The 21,781-nt window shown below is 35.2% G+C and overlaps 1 protein-coding gene and 2 long non-coding RNA genes across 3 annotated transcripts; 1 reads left to right on the forward strand and 2 right to left on the reverse strand.

The window, feature by feature from the left end:
- Window positions 1-663: 663 nt before the first annotated feature.
- On the forward strand, window positions 664-1,508 carry LOC133800659 (non-specific lipid-transfer protein 1-like). Its single transcript, XM_062238692.1, has 2 exons — window positions 664-1,126; window positions 1,301-1,508. The coding sequence occupies exons 1-2, from the start codon at window positions 780-782 to the stop codon at window positions 1,308-1,310; spliced, it is 357 nt and encodes a 118-aa protein (XP_062094676.1). The 5' UTR covers window positions 664-779; the 3' UTR covers window positions 1,311-1,508.
- A 1,664-nt stretch (window positions 1,509-3,172) lies between these two features.
- Window positions 3,173-4,355, reverse strand: LOC133800660 (uncharacterized). Its single transcript, XR_009876559.1, has 2 exons — window positions 4,172-4,355; window positions 3,173-3,467 (listed from the first exon to the last, which is right to left on the reverse strand). It is a non-coding gene; the product is annotated as an uncharacterized LOC133800660 (long non-coding RNA).
- Window positions 4,356-9,692: 5,337 nt separating this feature from the next.
- LOC133800661 (uncharacterized) lies at window positions 9,693-10,900 on the reverse strand. The gene is made up of 2 exons (XR_009876560.1): window positions 10,692-10,900; window positions 9,693-9,987 (listed from the first exon to the last, which is right to left on the reverse strand). It is a non-coding gene; the product is annotated as an uncharacterized LOC133800661 (long non-coding RNA).
- Between the last annotated feature and the right edge of the window lie 10,881 nt (window positions 10,901-21,781).

Raw genomic sequence — 21,781 nt, forward strand, 5'->3', positions numbered from 1 at the left:
ATCTATCACAAATTGTTATTTTTAATAAAAAAAATGAAGATTTTTTGTGGTTCTCCTTTTGTTTTATTAATACAAAGATATGGCATAAAATGTGAGGATAATATTTTCTTAGAAGCCAAAATGGAACAGGGCTCTGAAAATTTATGACGTTTAGTTTTCATATAATTTGAGAACATTAAATTGTTGTGGGACCTGAATTTGAAAATTGTACCAATATTACATGCTTCAACGTAGTCTCAAGGTACGTACTTCTCTCATTCCCTCAACCGTAAGCAACCATGATTAAGCCATATAGGCATATATATAGTCGACTAATCATCACTAATTAAGAGGGTATCAAAATTATATTACTTTACAAACTAAAATCTAATTTCACCAAATATTAATCTTAATCATTCATATTTTTAATTGCAACCAAACAATATTTAATTATATGATTGAGATTAATTACAAATCATGGTATGTAATTTGAGTGTGTAAATTGAGACTCTATCTATCATTTAGTTATATGATTAAGATATTACATATCAATTTGTGTAATTTGAGTGTACAAATTAAAAATGCATCTAACATTATTCTTTAATTAAAGCATAACTAACACCAACTAACCATTCCCAAAATTAATAAAAACCCACACTTTATTTGCCTATAAAATATGAGGACAAGGTGGTATATATTCTATCATAACTACCCACATCTTACTATATACACAAAGACATTGCTTTTTTTTGTACTAGTCCACAAAAATATATCTTAATTAATATATAACCATTACAAGAATGGCAAGTTTTTCAGTTGTGAAGATACTTTGCTTGGTGGTATTGGCCATGGTGGTGACATCACCAGTAGCACAAGCTGCCATAACCTGTGGACAAGTGTCTAGCGCCGTTGCGCCATGCTTAAACTACCTAAAGGTTGGTGGGGTTGTCCCGGCAGCATGCTGCAACAATGTTAGGTCGTTGAACAGTGCAACCAAGACCACAGCCGACCGTCAAGCTGTCTGCAAGTGCCTGCAATCGGCTGCCAGCAGCATCAAAGGACTCAACCTCAATTTTGCCTCTGCACTTCCCGGCAAGTGTGGCATCAACGTTCCTTACAAAATCAGCCCCTCCACTAACTGCAACAGGTAACATACTATGTACCTTGATTCTTTTTAACAAAATTATGGGTTTTTAAATTGAAATTTTTTGTACTATTCACTTTCATCACATCATTTTAAAAAAAATAAGTGTATGGTGATTTATAGGTACTATGCTCTCTATTAATTATGGTTTTCGCTTTTTTATTTTTTTTGATGCAGTGTCAAGTGAGCTTGATGGAGCATATCGTGATTTTCCAGCTTTATATTAGTATAGAAAATATGAGAATAAAAAAGTACTGTGGGTGTGTTATGACTATATAGCTCACATCCGTACTTTTATTTGGTCCTCTCCCTAGAGAGTCGCTTTTTATTTGTAGCTGTAATATCATGTTACGTTTTTATTATGAGTAAAGAAGTTATAATGGCATATTTATTTTTAAATACTTAGATTAATTTATATCCTGTGCGTGCTTTTAAAAGATCATATATGTGTATAAATAAATATCCAAACATATTTATATGAGATTAATATCCTGAGAAAAGCGATTACGGGAATATGCATATATCTATAATCCTCCCTTTGATAATATTCTTAAGCTTTGAATAAAGTGACTGTTAATTGAAGTACTTTCTCTCTTGAGAAAAATTTATATATAAATGTTTACGTGCCAAAAATTAATTTTTATACGTAATACTAGAGCTGACCTTCACAAGTCCAGAAGGCACAAACACAACACGACACAAAAAATATAGGTTTGGGTAAGACACAACACAAAGTTGTAAATTGGCACGACACGACATGACAAGCCCGAAGGCATGACACAAAAATACAAACAGACTAACCCAAAAGCACGAAACCGTAAGAAACCCTATATTTTGACATTAGTAATGCACAACCCAATTTATTCGAAGCCACGAAAATATGAGTTATGTCGGGCTGGACTGGCCTACATTTACAACTTTATGTAATAAACAACTGATAAGATAATTAAAGTTTCAAAGTCAACTATTAAAAAAGTTATCATAGTTAATTTTTTTTTATCATTGTGTCAAAATATTGATGATATAATATATATAATAAAAAAAATTAACTTTTAAGCCAACACCTAATACATAATAAAAAAATATGTCATCTGGGCATTATGACGAGTTCATCCTTGTACTACTAATATATATTGTTGGCCTAAATTTTTGTCAACTCAATAACAAGAAATAAAGGTGGTAGAAAAAATGATGAACACAAGATTTTTACGTGGTTGGGCCGTTAATGAGGCCTATTCCACGAGTCACTTGTATTGCAGAAATCTCACCGGAATCACAAGCTTTTAGGGTTATGACTTGGGCAGAGGATTGTCTTGCTCCAAGGTAATTAGGAGTCCAAAAAGTAGGGTTTAGGATCTTTACTAATGATCCCCTCATGTCCTATTTATAGTTTGCATGAGGGGTGAGTGAAAGGTTGTCAGCCTCTATTACAAAGCAAATTCTTCCCTTATTCTTTGGGGAATATTGAGAGTACAAAGGTATATTACATGTGTCATTTTACCACAGGATTATCAGGATGGTGGTCTAGCCTAAAAAGTATGTGGTCTTGAAATCTCAACGAAAAAAGGCATCGGGGACCACCTCCGAGAAAAGTGGTCCCCCAAATCACCGAGAATCTGGCGGAACCATTATGGAATGTTCTCAACCAATCGAGGAGTTACCATCAGAATCTCTGACCTTGGAAACCTCTCGAGAAGTGAATCGTTAGGAGCCTGTGGAGGAACCTCAGATCTCTCCTCAGGGACCAGGGAAGTGACAGTTCACTTATATTACGTTAGGTGGTCTCCCCTTCGAGGACTCTACAGAAAACCTGCCTTACTCACTGCCATGTGTCGCCAAGGGCTGACGTGGTCGGCAAGCTGAAAATGACCTGGAACATTTGTGTCACGACCCGAGCCCTAGGCCGTGGCAGATTTATAATATCCATAACTTGGGTGGTCAAAGGTCAAACTTTGACCCTCGGTGGAAAATAGTCTTTATAAATGATCCTTTAATTTATATTAAATATTACTACAATTATAAGTCGAAACAATAGAATAACTCCTATAATTATATATGAAAATATTACGGATAAAAGTAGGATCATTTATCTTAATACATAGAATAATAATATCCCCACAGTTATGTAGTCACCAAACAGTTAAATTTAATAAGTCATAAAATAGCCAAAATAATACTTAGCATCCACCATTCCTCATTTCTAACTAGGACATAGCTAATTTAGATGTTCAGACCGATAGGTTCCAAATTAAATACATACAATGTTCAAAAGATAGGACTATGGCACTAAACACCTTGGCTTCAGCAACAATTCATACTTTTCCACGTTCGCGTCACTAGACTCCTGGAATGGGAGAGATAGGGGTGAGCTTATAAAGCCCAGTAGGAAAGCAACTAACAACATAGGACTCAAAAGTTCAATAAAAACCCCTGCATGGTTAGCTTTTTAAAACAAAACATACATCATCATGTATAAACCAAAATAGAGAGACCACAAATAATCATAAGAGCATAGCTACAAGTGCACATCACACCGTCCACTAGATCCCTAGTTCCCGTTACCCACCATAGAAAATCCGACATCCTAAACCGGGTAGCCGGACCTGATAACCACCACAAGGGGGAGGCTTAGAACACTTCCTGTATACAGATGCTAGGTCTTTACACCTACAGGTGAGTGGACACCTGATCTACCTATGATGACACAGAGACTAGGTCGTGAAACAACAACGTGCACCAATCATGATCACTATGGCTCTCATCGGTATAACCAAATGCAGGTAAACATGAAAAGAAAGAAACATATTCCCTTTATATTTTAGAAAATTGGGCAGCATAACAGCTACATTTGAACAAACCCAAAATCATAACCTGCATAAATAAGTGAACAAAAATATATATTTGGCACTCAGTGCCCTCAGAACAGATCAGAAAATATGCAGGTTAAGTTTTCAATTTTTCAAACATTTTATAAATATCAAAATTAGAATATGTTGAATGCAATTTAATACGAGTAAAATAAGTCCAATAGTCTAGTTGAGTCCCTACCTCTTTAGATACCTCCTTAGAATTTAATCCGAGCCCAAAGAAACGCTCCTAAGCTTATCGATGATCTTAGAATGATTTAGTCCGATTTTAATATCACGCTTTTCCTACGTGCACCAAATGAGCAAACGATTATCATCATAGCATTCCTTATTCAAAATCGTGTCCAATGACATATAATATGACCATATTTTAAATTTCATGTTTTGGAACCTCACCCAAGCGGTGCACTATAGCGGTTGCTGGCAGTACCGGAAATGTCGACGAATATATGCATAGCATATATCAAAACGATCCTCTCGATGAGTACATCACGAAAGTACAGCTCCTTCGCCCAAATGACCTCCGGTGTCGCCGGAAAACGCTTCCAAAGGACGGAGATACCCAAAATCTTGCCAAAGAAAAACGGCGAGTTGACTGGAATGAATTAGTGGGTTTTGTTCCTCTCTCCATGCTGGTTCCAAGGGTATCAACCACTCGTCAAGAGGTGGTCGGAGTTGGCCGGAAAACACAGTCAAAGTTGACGGACCAAATCTTTGACTGGCGATTCCGAACGATTGACGGCGAGTTGGGCGGTGCCGCTTGGCAGTTGAGGTCGCCGGAGCAAGGCGAAACCGATGATCTGCCGCGCGTCAAAAATGGTGGCCAGTGGTGGTTGGGTCTGGTGCCTTGCCATGGAATGCCGAGAGAAGAAGAAGAAGAAGAAGAAGAAGAAGAAGAAGAAGAAGAAGAAGAAGAAGAAGAAGTGAGTGTCGGGGAGAGAGAAAGAAAAAGAAAAGAAATAAAGTGAATATATAATTTAATTAAAATAATTTTTTTTCTTTATTCCTTCCCTTTTTGACTTTTCCAACCTGAGAAAAGTCTCAGGTTTCACATTCTTCCCTCCTTAAAGAAATTTCGTCCCGAAATTTTCAAAGTACAACCCCAAGCTGAAAATTAAACAAATGAGGATACTCCTCGTACAACTCCAACTCTAACTCCCAAGTAGCCCCGTCTTCTCTATGGTTTCGCCATAAGACCTTGACTACGGGAATCTCTTTATTCCTTAGCCCCTTTAACTTTCTCGCTAAAATTCTGATAAGTTGTTCTTCACATGTCACGTCCTCTTGAAGCGGGATAGCCTCATACTCAATGATGTGCAATGGGTCTGGAGTATACTTCCTCAGCATCGACACATGGAACACATTGTGAACATGCCCCAACCGCGCTGGTAAGTTCAATCGATAAGCGACCTCCCCATTCCTCTCGATAACCTCGAAAGGTCCAATATACCTCGGGGCTAGCTTACCCTTCACTCCGAATCTCGCCACACCAAGCATGGGAGTAACTTTCAAGAAGACATAGTCACCAACCTCAAACTGAACTTCTCATCGGAGGAGATCGGCATAACTCTTCTGACAACTTTGAACAACCTTAAGTCTTTCTTGGAGAAAAAAAAAAATTCTCTCATCTTCCCAGTAGTACTACCAATTTGAGATCCAATTGTGACATGCTAATCTGGTTCTGCCTAACACAAATGTGATCTGCATGGCCTCCCATACAAGGCATCATAAGGAGCCATGCCTATACTGACCTGGTTGCTATTATTATAAATGGATTCCACCAATGACAAGTGTTCTCCCAAGCTACCCCCAAAATCCAAAATACAAGAACGAAGCATGTCCTCCAAAGTTTGGATAGTCCTCTCCAACTGTCCATCTGTCTAAGGGTGGTGAGCGGTGCTCAAGTTAAGTTCAGTTCCTAAAGCTTCTTGCAATGCTCGCCAAAACTTTGATGTAAATCGAGGATCTCTCTCAGAAACAATGTTGGAAGGCAACCCATGCAGTCGAAGTATATTACCCACATGAAGTCGAGCTAGTTCACAAACCTTACAATCCTTCCTAATTTGAATGAAATGAGCAGATTTGGTCAAACGATCGACAATCAATCGGACAATGTCATGCTTTAATGGTGTTAATGGTAATCCCATCACAAAGTCCATTGTGATCTCGTCCCACTTCCATTCTGGTATAGGTAAAGGTTGAAGCAACCCTGAAGATCTCTGGTGCTCAGCTTTAACCTGTTGCCAAACCATACACTTAGCTACAAAGTTAGTCGCGTCTCTCTTCATACCTTCCCATCAATATTGTCTTTTCAAATCTTGGTACATCTTTGTGCTTCCAGGATGTACAACAAACTTAGACCTATGAGCCTCAATCATAACAGACTCTCTAAGATCAGGGATATTTGCAATGACTAATCTTCCCTTATGGTATAAGAATCCTTCAGCATTTACTGTCCATCCATCTAACTGCTCACCATTTTGGATTCAATTCTAGATAAGTCTCAATTTCTCATCTTGCCACTGACATTGCTTAACTTGTTGAAGTAGCATTGTGTAGCAATCGCATTTACTTTTCCATGAGGGTATTTCAAAGTGAAATCATAATTTTCCCTGTACTCGACCCTTCTTCTTTGCCTCAAATTCAAGTCTCTTTGAGTAAAGAGATACTTTAAACTCTTATGATCAGATTCTAATTCAAAATTTTCCCCATATAAGAAACATCTCCACATTTTCAAGGCAAAACAATCACTGCTGCAAGTTCCAAGTCATGTGTGGGGTAGTTCTTCTCATGTATCTTCAATTGGCGTGAAACATAGGCAACAACCTCTTGCAATTTGGCATGAGAACTCCACCTAAACCAGTACCAGAAGCATCAGTAAATACCACAAACGGTTCATCACTTATTAGGCACAGTGAGAATAGTCGCCGTAGTCAATCTTGGCTTAAGTTATCTGAAAGCTTCTTCACAACTGTCATCCCACACGAACTTTAAATCCTTTCTTGTTAGCTTTTTCAAAGGCATAGCAATTCGAGAAAAAAAATTCTCCACAAAGCGACGATAGTAACCTACTAACCCAAGAAAACTTCGAATCTTAGTAACGTTCTTTGATTTTTCCCACTGTAGGATAGAATCTATCTTCGCATGAATTCACAGTAATGTCCTCTTGATATTTTACATGCCCTAAGAATTTGACCTCAGTCCTCCAGAAGTCACATTTTCTTTCTTATCATATAATTGATGGTCCCTCAAAGTTTGCAACACAACTGTTTAATATTCTGAATGGTCCTCAGGTGTCTTGGAATACACCAAAAATCCATCAATAAAAACAACCACAAACTTATCCAAATAGGATCTAAAGATTCTATCCATACGGTCCATAAATATTGCAGGTACATTCGTTAACCCAAATGGCATCACCAAAAACTCAAAGTGTCCATAACGTGTTCTGAAATTAGTTTTAGGAATATCCTCTTCCTAAATCCTCAATTGATGATAGCCTGAGCTTAAGTCAATCTTGGAAAAAAAAAACTTTGAACATATGAGCTGATCAAACAACTCATATATCATTGGCAATGGATACTTGTTCTTAATTGTCATCTGAATTAATTTCTTATAATCGATGCACAATCACTAGGATCCATCAGATTTCTTGGCAAACAAAACTGGAGCTCCCCATGGGGAAGTACTTTCCTGATGTACCTTATCCATTAGCTCACCCAATTGCTTTTTCAATTCATCCAACTCTGCAGGTGCCATGCGATAAGGGGTAGTAGAAACTGGTTGAGTCCCGGGAATCAAATCAATGCAAAATTTGATCTCTCTATCAGGTGATAGTCCTGGCAAATCCCCAGGAAACACATCTGGAAAGCCACTAACCACTGATATCCAAGGAAACTTGTCTAGAGGCCTAGACTTATCCTCAATTGCAAACAGACTCCCATAAACACTCTAAGTTTCTTTTCCCACCTAAACATGCCTTAAGGATAGGATCCTGCCTTACTGCATTCATGTTGGCTCGATATACAATGAAATCTTCACTTGGAGTTAAAAGAGTCACCCTTTTGCGTGAGCAATCAACAATGGCTTGGTACTTAGACAACCCATCCATGCCAAGAATCACATCAAATTGTCCTATAGGTAACACAATCAGGTTTCCTAATAAATTATGCCATTCAAACACAATACAACCAATTTGCAGATGGTTGATACTTCACCATGCCCTCCCATAGGTACACTCAACTGCAATGTAGGACTAAAAGTTTCCCAACTCAAACCCAACATGCTAGCAAACATTAATGATATACAAGAATGAGATGCACCAGTATCAAATAATACATGAGCCCAAGAGTGTGAGATAAGAATCACACCATCCACAACTCCCTGACATGCTCCTCCTTGCACATCATCACTACTAAGAGCATAGGCTTGACCAGAGGATTTTTCCTTTGCTTTCCCTTTTCCTTGACCATATGGCTTGTGCTTGCACTAAAGCCTCCTCCGGGATTGAACCCTCTCTAACTTCTAGCAGAAATAGGAGTTTGAAAACTCTGCGAGTACCCCTGGTTGAATCTTGAACCTTGGGGCTAGAACTGATGTTGATATTGGGATTGTTGCCCTGGTGTGGGTGTGAAACCATATGATGAAGTCTGAGACTGGTTACTCTTAGTTTGTCCTTTGAAAGGAGTAGACCTTGCATAACTCCCGATGGGTCCTCCATGTGATGGTTGGAACCTCTGTTGTCATGTGGGCAATCTTTCTTTCGATTCCCCCTTGATGAGCCTCAGTCCGTAAGGCTGCTGTCACACACTCATTCAAATTTCCAAAGGCCATAGGGCAAGTGGACCCAGCATTGAAGGGAGTAAGGGACGGAGGAACTGCTCAATTAAAAGAGGTTGATCGACCGTACCAACATAAACATAGGAAGATAACTCTACAAACTTCATGTAGAATTCATTCACCCACCTCCATCATTATTTAGTCATTCTATGATCTCATCAACCTGTCATTGATCTTAAGAAATCAAATGATCCAATCAAGTCCTCCTATGAGATGGGTTAAAATGTTGTTCTTCGAAAACCCATCTCAAAATTTCCTCAAATCATCCCATCAATTCCACTCATCCTACTTAAGGCTTCCTACTAGTCCGGTGCGCTCCTTTCCAACTTGGGCACATTAATATTAACATGATACTCCATAGGGATTCCCATAATGTTTAAACTCTTCTTTATATGCCTAGACCATATTTTAGCAACCATGGAATCCTTTCCACCTTTAGGCGTCACAGGGAATGCAACTGGCGAAGAAGGAACCTCAACCTCAAGGACATCATCTGCAGGCCTTCTCCTTGTTGTCCTTCCTTTCAGAGGCATTTTCTTAGGTCAGTAAATCAAAAGCTAACCAATTAGTGAGGAATGGATGCTATCTATATACATACGCCTTTTATAGATCAAAATAATTTATTTTAAAATAAATTTAATCTATTTGGTGACACACTCCGAGGTATTTGAACCCGGTGCTTTGATACCATTTTTCTGTCACGACCCGAGCCCTAGGCCGTGGTAGATTTATAATATCCATAACTTGGGTGGTCAAAGGTCAAACTTTGACCCTCGGTGGAAAATAGTCTTTATAAATGATCCTTTAATTTATATTAAATATTACTACAATTATAAGTCGAAACAATAGAATAACTCCTATAATTATATATGAAAATATTACGGATAAAAGTAGGATCATTTATCTTAATACATAGAATAATAATATCCCCACAGTTATGTAGTCACCAAACAGTTAAATTTAATAAGTCATAAAATAGCCAAAATAATACTTAGCATCCACCATTCCTCATTTCTAACTAGGACATAGCTAATTTAGATGTTCAGACCGATAGGTTCCAAATTAAATACATACAATGTTCAAAAGATAGGACTATGGCACTAAACACCTTGGCTTCAGCAACAATTCATACTTTTCCACGTTCGCATCACTAGGCTCCTGGAATGGGAGAGATAGGGGTGAGCTTATAAAGCCCAGTAGGAAAGCAACTAACAACATAGGACTCAAAAGTTCAATAAAAACCCCTGCATGGTTAGCTTTTTAAAACAAAACATACATCATCATGTATAAACCAAAATAGAGAGACCACAAATAATCATAAGAGCATAGCTACAAGTGCACATCACACCGTCCACTAGATCCCTAGTTCCCGTTACCCACCATAGAAAATCCGACATCCTAAACCGGGTAGCCGGACCTGATAACCACCACAAGGGGGAGGCTTAGAACACTTCCTGTATACAGATGCTAGGTCTTTACACCTACAGGTGAGTGGACACCTGATCTACCTATGATGACACAGAGACTAGGTCGTGAAACAACAACGTGCACCAATCATGATCACTATGGCTCTCATCGGTATAACCAAATGCAGGTAAACATGAAAAGAAAGAAACATATTCCCTTTATATTTTAGAAAATTGGGCAGCATAACAGCTACATTTGAACAAACCCAAAATCATAACCTGCATAAATAAGTGAACAAAAATATATATTTGGCACTCAGTGCCCTCAGAACAGATCAGAAAATATGCAGGTTAAGTTTTCAATTTTTCAAACATTTTATAAATATCAAAATTAGAATATGTTGAATGCAATTTAATACATGTAAAATAAGTCCAATAGTCTAGTTGAGTCCCTACCTCTTTAGATACCTCCTTAGAATTTAATCCGAGCCCAAAGCAACGCTCCTAAGCTTATCGATGATCTTAGAATGATTTAGTCCAATTTTAATATCACGCTTTTTCTACGTGCACCAAATGAGCAAACGATTATCATCATAGCATTCCTTATTCAAAATCGTGTCCAATGACATATAATATGACCATATTTTAAATTTCAAGTTCCGGAACCTCACCCAAGCGGTGCACTATAGCGGTTGGTGGCGGTACCGGAAACGTCGACGAATATATGCATAGCATATATCAAAACGATCCTCTCGATGAGTACATCACGAAAGTACAGCTCCTTCGCCCAAATGACCTCCGATGTCGCTGGAAAATGCTTCCAAAGGGCGGAGATACCCAAAATCTTGCCAAAGAAAACGGCGAGTTGACCAGAATGAATTAGTGGGTTTTGTTCCTCTCTCCATGCTGGTTCCAAGGGTATCAACCACTCATCAAGAGGTGGTCGGAGTTGGCCGGAAAACACAGTCAAAGTTGACGGACCAAATCTTTGACTGGCGATTTCGAACGATTGACGGCGAGTTGGGCGGTGTCGCTTGGCAGTTGAGGTCGCCGGAGCAAGGCGAAACCGATGAGCTGTCGCGCGTCAAAAATGGTGGCCAGTGGTTGTTGGGTCTGGTGCCTTGCCATGGAATGCCAAGAGAAGAAGAAGAAGAAGAGGAGAGTGTCGGGGAGAGAGAAAGAAAAAGAAAATAAATAAATTGAATATATAATTTAATTAAAATATTTTTTTTCTTTATTCCTCCCCTTTTTGACTTTTCCGACCTGAGAAAAGTCTCAGGTTTCACAATTTGCCCCCAACTTTCTGGCGTACAGTACAATGGAGACTTGTCGGTACCTGACATGTGGCAGGAATTATTTGTTTGCTTAGTCGGTAACTTTAGGCTCAGTGGGACACGTGGCATTCATTCAGTGGTTGGGTCTATGCGAGAGCATTAAATGTTGAGGACACATGCCACCTTCTGACTAGTCGGGACTCTGCGACTTCCTTTCCCAGCCTATCCCGAGGAGTAGGCTGTCAACTCAACGGACGTCTTTAGATGGTACCTCTCTCTGCGAACCGTCGGATACTACTCGAGTACTTGCAATTGTAATCCGACTGTTGATTCAAATTTTGAAAAACCTTATTTAATGTCCGGATTCTTCTCATTTTCCCCCTACACCAAAATTTTTGAGCCTTCGTCTTCCCTGTTCGACTTTCGAATTTCTTTCCATTATTTCTGACAAGAAAGCTACCTAGCCTGCTATTCTTCTTAGAGCCCATTGGTTACCACAATAGATCTGCAAGGATATTTGAAATAGGCGGATACCGATTCATTCGAGTGAAGACTACTTACCACACTTATCGATGCTTCTTATTACGTAAGTTCTATACCCCTGAGTTTCTCTTTTCCTTTGTGAATAGCTTAGGGAATATAAATATTCCTTAGGCTCAATAATCATTCGGTAGATGCTTATGATTTTTGTAGTTGGGCAATTTTTTAGGGTTTATATCCCCTCGGGCCACCCATTTCGAATCAGAAAGCATCGTCTATAAGCTGAACTCCGTGGACATGTTCAGAGTGATCAAGGAGCATTACGGGATCTCCTCCAATCACTTTATCAACATGATAGCTGATAGGTACAAGAGGGCCTGCTATTCTTACAATGGGTTCTCAGTATAGAGCCAGGCCCATCTCAAAGCTAGGGCAAGCCCTCCACTCCACCAGTACTTTCTAGGTGATCCTGAACGCTTACCGACAACTGGTGGCATTCTTTGTGTTGGGGGAGAGTGACATAACACCACCACAATATATAGACTCTACACAAAATAATGGTTGGCAAGGACTAAAAAAATATTGAGAAAGATGATGCATACCCAAGTTGTAGAACAATCTTCTTCAACTTTTATAAACCTTCAAAACCCTTGTTGAACCACCACTTTGAGTCTTTCCTTCAACAAATGCAAAAACACAAAACCAAGGCTTATACACAATTGGTATCGTTGTCCTAATACTCTATTTCCTAGCCACCATTGATGCTTGAGGTCTTTTCTAAGAGAAATGAGGATTGTGATTAAACAAGCCTTAAGCTCACAAAGTCAAGCACTTTCTTTGACAAAACTAGAGATTCTTTGAACTATAGGTTCGAGAGAGGTTCGAGAGAGCAATCAAGTCTTCCAAAACACTATTTTGACCCTTTTTCTAGTGTAGGAACTGTCATTAGGTCTAACCAATAGTATTACACTTGTTAAACACGTCATTTAAAGAAAATTTATGTAAGTCATACGGACTCTGTAGGCGATTCATCGCCGAGAAGTAAGCAATGCATCGCTCGCTGAGACTTTTTAAGCCCCTTGTATTTTGGCGATGCTATGCCACCTAGGGGGTGACGTATCGCTACCCCCCTCTGACTTTGGACCCCTCCAATGGTCTTAAAATTGCTCCAAATGCTACCAAACTTTTTGGGGATCCTTCGATACCTCAATATATCACTTTGGGTCCAAAAACACATTTTTAAAGTGCCTACAATTGAAACACAAATTTCACATCATTACTATGTGCAATTCACTAAGTGTTTATATCTAGCTTGTATTTAAACATTTATCTTTTGTATTTAACCAATCATAAAAATCCCCCACTTGGTTAAATACAAGCCTCATTCCCTACCTTAAACAATTTTCACTACAAGAAAAAGCCGATTTTATAACACTTGAAAACTGCTAACCGGAAGTATTTATAACACTTTTCAAAATGCTAACATAGCCCCTGTTATTAAAAGTGTATACTTTTCGATAACAGTTTTCAGATGATATGTTTAATGTTATCTTAAACTATTCAATAACACATATTAGTTTCTATAATATTAAATAATAACATTCTTTAAGAGTAATTTATTACAAACTTGTAGTTTATTCTTAAAAAATTTCGATAACACTTTCCAAATGTTATAATTGATTATTTTATAGCATTTTTAGTTAATTATATTTTGTAAAGTATAACATTTTGTCACACTTATAATATATATGCAAAAAAATAATAAATATTATAAAGGCTCCACATTATTTTAATTTTGTACTCTACACATATAATAGATTTTTAATTGTCTTTTGCAATTAAAAAACTTTTATTGTATTTTGATTAAATATATATATCATAATTGATCTAAAAATATAATATTAAATTGACATGATAAAACATGAGAATTATAACATTAACCAATTCAAATCCTTTACAATATTCAATTCAAACCATAGTTATCACCACTTCATAAAATTCTTTGTTGAAGTTTTGAAGTATACTCAAGACATAACAAACTACTAGTCCTCCACATGTTTACTTAAAAAGTGAAGTAAACATAATCAAATATTTGAAGATAGTTCTGCCATCTAATCAATGATTCATTATGATCTTGTTTTAGTTATGGGTTTGTGACGCTGGTTCGCTTAACTACATAAGAAATTAAATGATTAATACTCAAACTCATACTTAATAGTAAACTAAAAGAATACAAATAAAAGTACTAAAAAAAATACCAGACAAGAGGAAACTTATAAAATAAAACTTATTTAGTCAAAGAAAAATTCAGTCATACTAAGAAAATGAAAACACTAATGCTTAATACAATGTCAGGTAGTAATACAAACTCAATCACTCTCATTATCTTCTACTAATCCTGCCACAATATGTGATAATTTCTAAATATGTATGTGCCTTTTATACATTAGGCAAATCTGAGTGAAAGTATACCTTAGGCTTTTATTGAAGACTCAAATTCCTAAATGCAACAAGCAAAACAATGAGTGAAAGAATTTGCCTAATGTATAAAAGGCATTGATTTTTCACATAGATCAGTTTAGCTAAAAACTCAAGCAATACCAGGATATTCAATAAAGAGTTGAACATTCAATTTGAATTGAAAAAAATTCCTTTAATGCAAAAAACATACAAATTTCTTATATATATATAAGGTTAAGAATGTTTACCCAGTCCTTTATAGATGCAAGTACTCTTGTCCAATATAAATCTACGATTTAATTTGTAATACCAGGATATATATAAGGTTAAGAGTGTTTACCCAGTACTGATATTAATTTAGCATGTATAGAAAATTATACACCCATGTTCAGGCAGCATAATGCCAAAGCATAAACAAAAAAATAAAAGTGAAAAGTAGAAGCAAAACACAACAACGAAGAACAATACTACCTTCAAACCATTAAATTTTACTTGCTGCAACAAAATTCCTAAAAAGAAGTCATTTATATATATATATATAATTTATACAAACCATTATAAAGCTATAGAGACAACAAAATCCCCAGGAAAAACTAGAAACTATAGAGGCAGAGGGACAACTTCAAGAGAAAATAAACCAGGGGAAACATAAAACAAGGAAAACACGATAGCTCAAATATGAAAATAAAAATCAATATCAATATCAATAAATACACACATAATTTACAATTTGGCGAGATATTACAATCACAAACATAAAAAATATTACTAAATTTATTTTAAGATGTGATGAGTTATAGATGAGAGGCAAACCCAGCTGTAAGAAGAAGCACTGCTCCATGATAGCAGTGAAAGTGAAATTCTTGAAGGAGTGGCCATGGAAGCAATTTACGCAGCTGCAAAAACAAGAATCTCATAACTGATTATAAAAGACTTAGTTAAAACAATGGAGGCAAGTCACATATTTCAACATCTTCTCAACTATAGCAATAAAATAAAAGTGTTAACTAGTTAGTTAACCTGTAAAAAAGATGTCTCTATAAAAGTAGATTCTAGTGTTTAATTTTTAATTTGATTGAAACACATGCTCTTCAAGATTTTCAAATGAAACTAATCATTTGCAAAATTAATCAGCACAGACTAGTTTTCAGATTAGTCTATATATTGATTTTTTTGTATAGCCAATGGGAGTAGCACAAGTGTATGGTTAACAGTTTTCCTTTATATATTACATGTACATGTATTATTCATTCACACAATAACAAAATATCCATACAACAATATCCTTCAATATTCATTTTTTTTTAAAAAAAAATATGCAGTTTCACCAACGGAAACTAGCAGCAGATGATAAAGATGACATTGATGTGCCATTTACCAAAGACAAGGGAAGATGACATAAAACAAAACATATATAATTGAAGTATATATCCTTGTCTCATATAACCAAACAGATTGAAGTGCAAATATATTTTATCCTAATCTTCCAACACTAATAAACTATAACCACCAACAGAAACTAGAGTTGGATATAAGAGCAGAATTTCAACTTCATATCAAAGCACATGAATTATGGATTTGTCCTATTATTAATAAAGAAATCTCCATATCTATATATCCAAATGTGCACATATTAAGAAAAAGCACATATTAAACTCATAATTTTGTTAAAAATCAAAATTGAAAACCCATTCAAGGAAAGGCACTAAAACCTAAAAGCCAAGTCCGATTGAATTTTTCAATATCAATACTTAAAACAGAGGAAAGGGAAAATGAAGATTTCAAAGAAAAATCTGAATAAATAAAAAAAGAAAACAAAAAGTTAAAGAAACAAACAAACAAAATACTAACACTAATACATAACTAAGGCTCAAAGCAAATGATTTACCCATTCTAATTCTTAGGGTTAAATCTTATGAGTTGCAGAAGAAGAACAAGTGATGAGAGAAATCATGGGTACTTATGTAAGCTACTAAGCTGAAATATCTAAACTACCAGCAATTTATTGTTTCAACAATTTACTAGTTGCTTCATTAACATAGATATGAATATAGTAGACAATTTTATAGAGAGAGCTATACAAATAAAATGCCAAGTTTGAAGAACTTCTACCAAAGTGAGCAACGAGCAGCTTCCATTTCATTTATCTAACCATCTATTTCGCTTGAACTAATTCACAAATGGGTGAGAAATACATTTTCTTCATGCTATGATAACCATTAACAGCCATAAAATCTAAGTTATTAAAAATAATTAGATTGGCAACAAGAAAATGAAGAAATACTCAAAGAAACAAAGAAGCGAAATATACAAATTCAAGTATAAATTAAAAGCATATACATATTTACAAATAACAAGTCAACTTATTTGATAAATATACTATTCTACAAAAAAGACAAGCTTTTTAATTCGAAATGAAGACAATGATATATCATATCATCTATTGTTTATCTAAACAATAAATTTTGAGCTGACCTGGTACAAAACCACCATCAAGAATCATGAAAGCATCTTTCCTTACTGATTTCCCATATCAAATGAATTTCAAAAAAACAAATCAAAATATATATTTCTAATTAACAAGCAACAAAACCAGAAAAAAAAGCTTCGAACAACTAAGAAAATCAAGAACACCAGATTTACAAATGAAAGAAAACCTATTGTAAAACTTCCAACTCTGTTTAAATCCAAAATAAACAATCAGGAATACATATAGCTTATTCGGCCATTTTATTAAAAGGAAAGAAAAAAAATGGGAAAAAGACCAACATAGAGAAGGGAAGATAGAAATACAAAAACAAAATAGATATGGAAAAATGAACTTTCAGTAACAAAACAGAAGGGAGGGTACCGAGATCCATTTGCCAACATCCCAAGCTCCCTCACCGAGAGCCTATCGCCACCGCCACCTGCAAAGAACATATACAAAGATGAGATGGTGAGCAAGAGAAAGACGAGAAAAATGAAGGTATTGAAACCATTTCAAGCAATAGTAGTGAAAGTAACCAACACATATATTAACATCAAAAGAAAATAATTATAATAGAATCAATGATATTACCTCAAGATCTTAATCATATTAAGTCACACAATAACAGAGTGAAAAGAGCTTACCCCACAGCTCAACAACATTTTCCAATTGTTTCCTGAACTCCACATTTTTAGATTTAATCTAGACTTGCCAAATTCCTTAACAAATTAAAGCGATATAATATAAGAATATAATTTTTTTTTCTAAAAGAAAAATCTGAAATATAATTGAATAGAGAGAAGTTAGGGCAAGAGATTGAAATAAAATAGAAAGATTCAGATTTTACCCAAAATTGTAGAAAAAAATATGAGAGACTTGGATTTTTAGAGAAAATCTAAAATGATAGATAAATGCTTCAATACAAGGGAAAAAATTGCAGAACAGAGCTTGAGATGAGATTGGCCTTCTTTTATTGTTCTATGCAATTTTTTCTGGTTATTTGTTTCAAGTTAAACTCCTTCACACGTCCTTTCTCAGTCATATCACAATGCCTAAGTACCATTAGACAAGGATTCCAAACATTTTTTAAACCAAGTAATCTATATTCATAATTCTACTTTGGTTAGGAGTGCCCAGCAAGAGTAATTGTTGCACACTTAATTGCTACATTGTACCTAAAGAGATGAAATGATAAAAGAAAAATTATGCGAGACATAAAGAGTATAAGCAAGTGAAAATGATTTCACAGCACAATAAGATTAAAACAAAAGGAATTATGTATATGTATAAGACAATGTACAGACGTGGGTTTCACAAGTCCATTAAAAGTAGGGATAAGTATATTGTTGGTTCAATAACAAACATATAAAATAGCAAAATGAACTACAATTAATACTTGTTTCTTTATTATTTTTTATTTTTATTGCAGAGAAATATTTCTACATGGTATCTGTAAATATATAAAGTGATTCCATTTTACATTTAAAGGTTAACTCCAAGGATAGAGAACATGCCTCTTTTCAATTTCATTGCTGCTAGTTAAAGAGCATAGATCATAGAACAATAAATTAAACTTCGTAAGAAGAATATATATATATTACAAATGCCAAATTGGCAATTATATTTTACTCATCTAGTATGTTTGACAAAAGTTAGAAAGCTAGAATGCTAAGTTATAGAACTTACTTAAGAGTGGCTTCAACACTTTGAACTGTGACATTATCAATGGTGACATTTCGGAGGCCAAGGTCAAAGTGCTTGATATTTAACTCGACAAAAGGAGAATAAGCTATGAATAGGAAAGAGGGGTATCACTACTAAGCAGTAACAATATCAAATGTGCATGAAATCAAGTTGTGGAACATCGAAGGTTAAGAACCTATTAATAATATTAAAACATCTCAAGAAATAGAAATATCTTGTCTTTTACTGATTTCCAAAAACTTAGGTCCTTTTATCTCCTATATGATGGATGTAAGAACTTGTGTTTAGACAAAAGTAAGAAAATTCTTAGGAGATAAAAGGAAAACAAGAAAAAGAGTATAAACTTTTCCAACTCTTCAGAAGCAAGAAAATTCTAGATAAAGTAATTGTCTATAGGTTATATATATATATATATATTACCCAACCAAAGTAAGATAGTATCACTAGGAACTAGAAAAAGTAATTTCTTGATCACACTATAGATAACCTAATTATATTGTTGACCTTATACATGGCATTTTTTACCACAAACATTGTGTATTCTCTTCTAGAAAAAACAAGTTCCATGAAATAAACAGTAAACTCTGACAGCCATATTTTTTTTTACCAGTTCTCTTAGTAAACCCAAAAATCATATATGGTATGAGACCAAAAATTCTAGAAAATTAATAGGTAGACCTTTATAAGGAATCAAATCTCAGACTTTATGATGGCAAACAAAGGGTCTAACGATTCATCTAATCTCTCACTAGTGATAAACACATGAATTTATATCACACCTTATATAAAAATCATATATAGAAGACCTGTGTATGAAGGTCCAAGGATAAAGGTTGTCTTGGACTGCTTAAAGTCCCAAAAAGTAAAAGGCACCGCAAGAAAACCAGCACACATACGATGGCTTTATGTTCCAAACACCTTGTACTCGCACTGCATACTTTTTAAGAGTGATTCATTTCTAGATATTTTTAATTACTCAAAAGAAGGGGTATAAGCATAAAATGCTCCCCTCAGTACTAGTAAATGCTCAAAAAGAGCACTAAAGCCTCGAAAACATTGACTAACGTTGATGCATTTTATTTTGTATAAATAAATTTGTCCAAAGCTCAACAAAAAGATCAATATCCTTATTCAAATAACAGAGTGCCCACTTAAACATATATATATATATGGTGAAATTCAAATACCTACAGAGAGAAAGAAAGAAGAGTGACACTAAAAGAATAAGTCTTTCATACATGCTGTAAAACAAAAAAAATCTCAACTAAAGAAAGTGACAACAAACAGCATAAAGCCAGTAAAAAGAATCTTCAAAATCATAATAAAACCCATTGATAAAAAGAATCACAAGTCAAAATTAGAATCTATATACAAAGAAAACAAAACCAAAGTCAAAATCAAACTCAGAATAATCAAAAGCTAGATACTAAGAATCAAACACAAAATAAGACTAAAAATCATTCAGATCAAACCGCTCTATTCACACAAACATATATAAAAACATAAACAAAATAAAAGAATTGGTAACTTACAGCTAGCATGGCACAATTGGGATTAAATTAGCTTTTAGCCAACTAGTACAAGCCATCCATTAGGTGCCTATACTCACAACCAGCTAAGTCTATCAATGACAGTGTCTATACACGCAATTCATGCCTTGAAATATTTCCAAATAGACGGGACAACAACAAGCTAATAACAATATATAAAGCAAATGTGTCCTTAAATAGAAATTCATATTTCTTCAAATTGATCAGACATTAGACAATCCTCATTGGTGTGATTTTACACATGGATAAAAGTTTTTTCCTCAACTGAATCAATAGGCACGGAGATGTGTATATATTTTAATAGAAGCTAAACCCACAAAAGATAAGACATTAAATTAAAAGAACAAGTGTAATTGTGTGCACTGAGATTAAATAATAGAAAAAGAAAGAGATATTACCCATAGTTCGAAGCCCCTGCCAACTGTCTTAAATCATTTAGCATCAAATGCAATTTCAACATTGGACTTTTATAACCAAAACTTCAACAACACAATTAGTATTTCGTAATTCTACAAAAAAAAAAAAAACCAACCAAAAGCAAATTTAAAAAAAATGCCATTAATTAATACATAAATTTCAACAAGTTCTTGTTAGTGGAAAGGAAAAAATAGAAAAGTAAGAAACTAAACCTGGAGTGTTGATTATTCGATTTGATGAATTTGTATAATATCTTCACCTTTTGGAAATGGAAGTAGGATCTTTATATATGTACATTTGTGTGTGTCCATATACTGAGCTATCAATTAAGGGTTACAGTATCCCCAAATCACTAATATAACTCACATATTAAATCTCAAAATCAAGAGTTTGGGTATCTCACAATAAAAAAAAAAGAACAAAACATAAAAATGGAGTACATAAGAGCAAATAAGGTCCAAAATTACCATCAGACGAAAGACTTGTAGCTGCAATTTAAGGAAAGAAAGAAAGATAAATGGTGAAAGCTAGTAAATCCATTCAAAATAAGAGCATAACCTTCATAGATTAGCATAACCATCAGACTTGCAACAACAAAAGCAGAGAGAGAAGGATATCGTCAGCCCACGTAAGGTCGATCCCCATCACCGTCTTCGTCGAGCCTCCTGTGCTAGTCACCTGCAAGAGAAGACTAGGAGAGAGATCTGAGAGGTAAGAAGGGAGATAGAGAGCTGAGAAGAGAGATGTTGAGGCTAAGAGAAGAGATTTGAGAGAGGAAATGCGATAGGTTACTTTAGAGAAAAGAAAAAAAAGGACTCATGTATTTCATTTGGCGCCTGTTCTTTTCCATTACCCCTATTATTTCATTTGGCTCCAAATTTTTGTATGTGTTTTTTCTCATTTACACAAAGCATTAAAAGTGCTTTTTAAACTCCGTGATATATTACCATAATAATTGGTCAAAAATGTTGTACTGTTTGGTGCATAAAATAAAGTACATTTCGGTTTGAACTTTACCTTAGTTAAAATGCCACAAAGTCCTATCAAAATCATTGGTTCCTTCAAAGCTTGAACCAAGTATTCCATGTAATAAAATTGTTGACACCTCACACACCTCCACCAAATCATTGGTTTTCCCACTTTATCATTTAGCACTAACATGGCCATGTGCTCATCCCTTGATGAACTTTT

Source organism: Humulus lupulus, chromosome 9 (assembly GCF_963169125.1).
Source record: "Humulus lupulus chromosome 9, drHumLupu1.1, whole genome shotgun sequence".
In the NCBI taxonomy this organism is placed as follows: domain Eukaryota; kingdom Viridiplantae; phylum Streptophyta; class Magnoliopsida; order Rosales; family Cannabaceae; genus Humulus; species Humulus lupulus.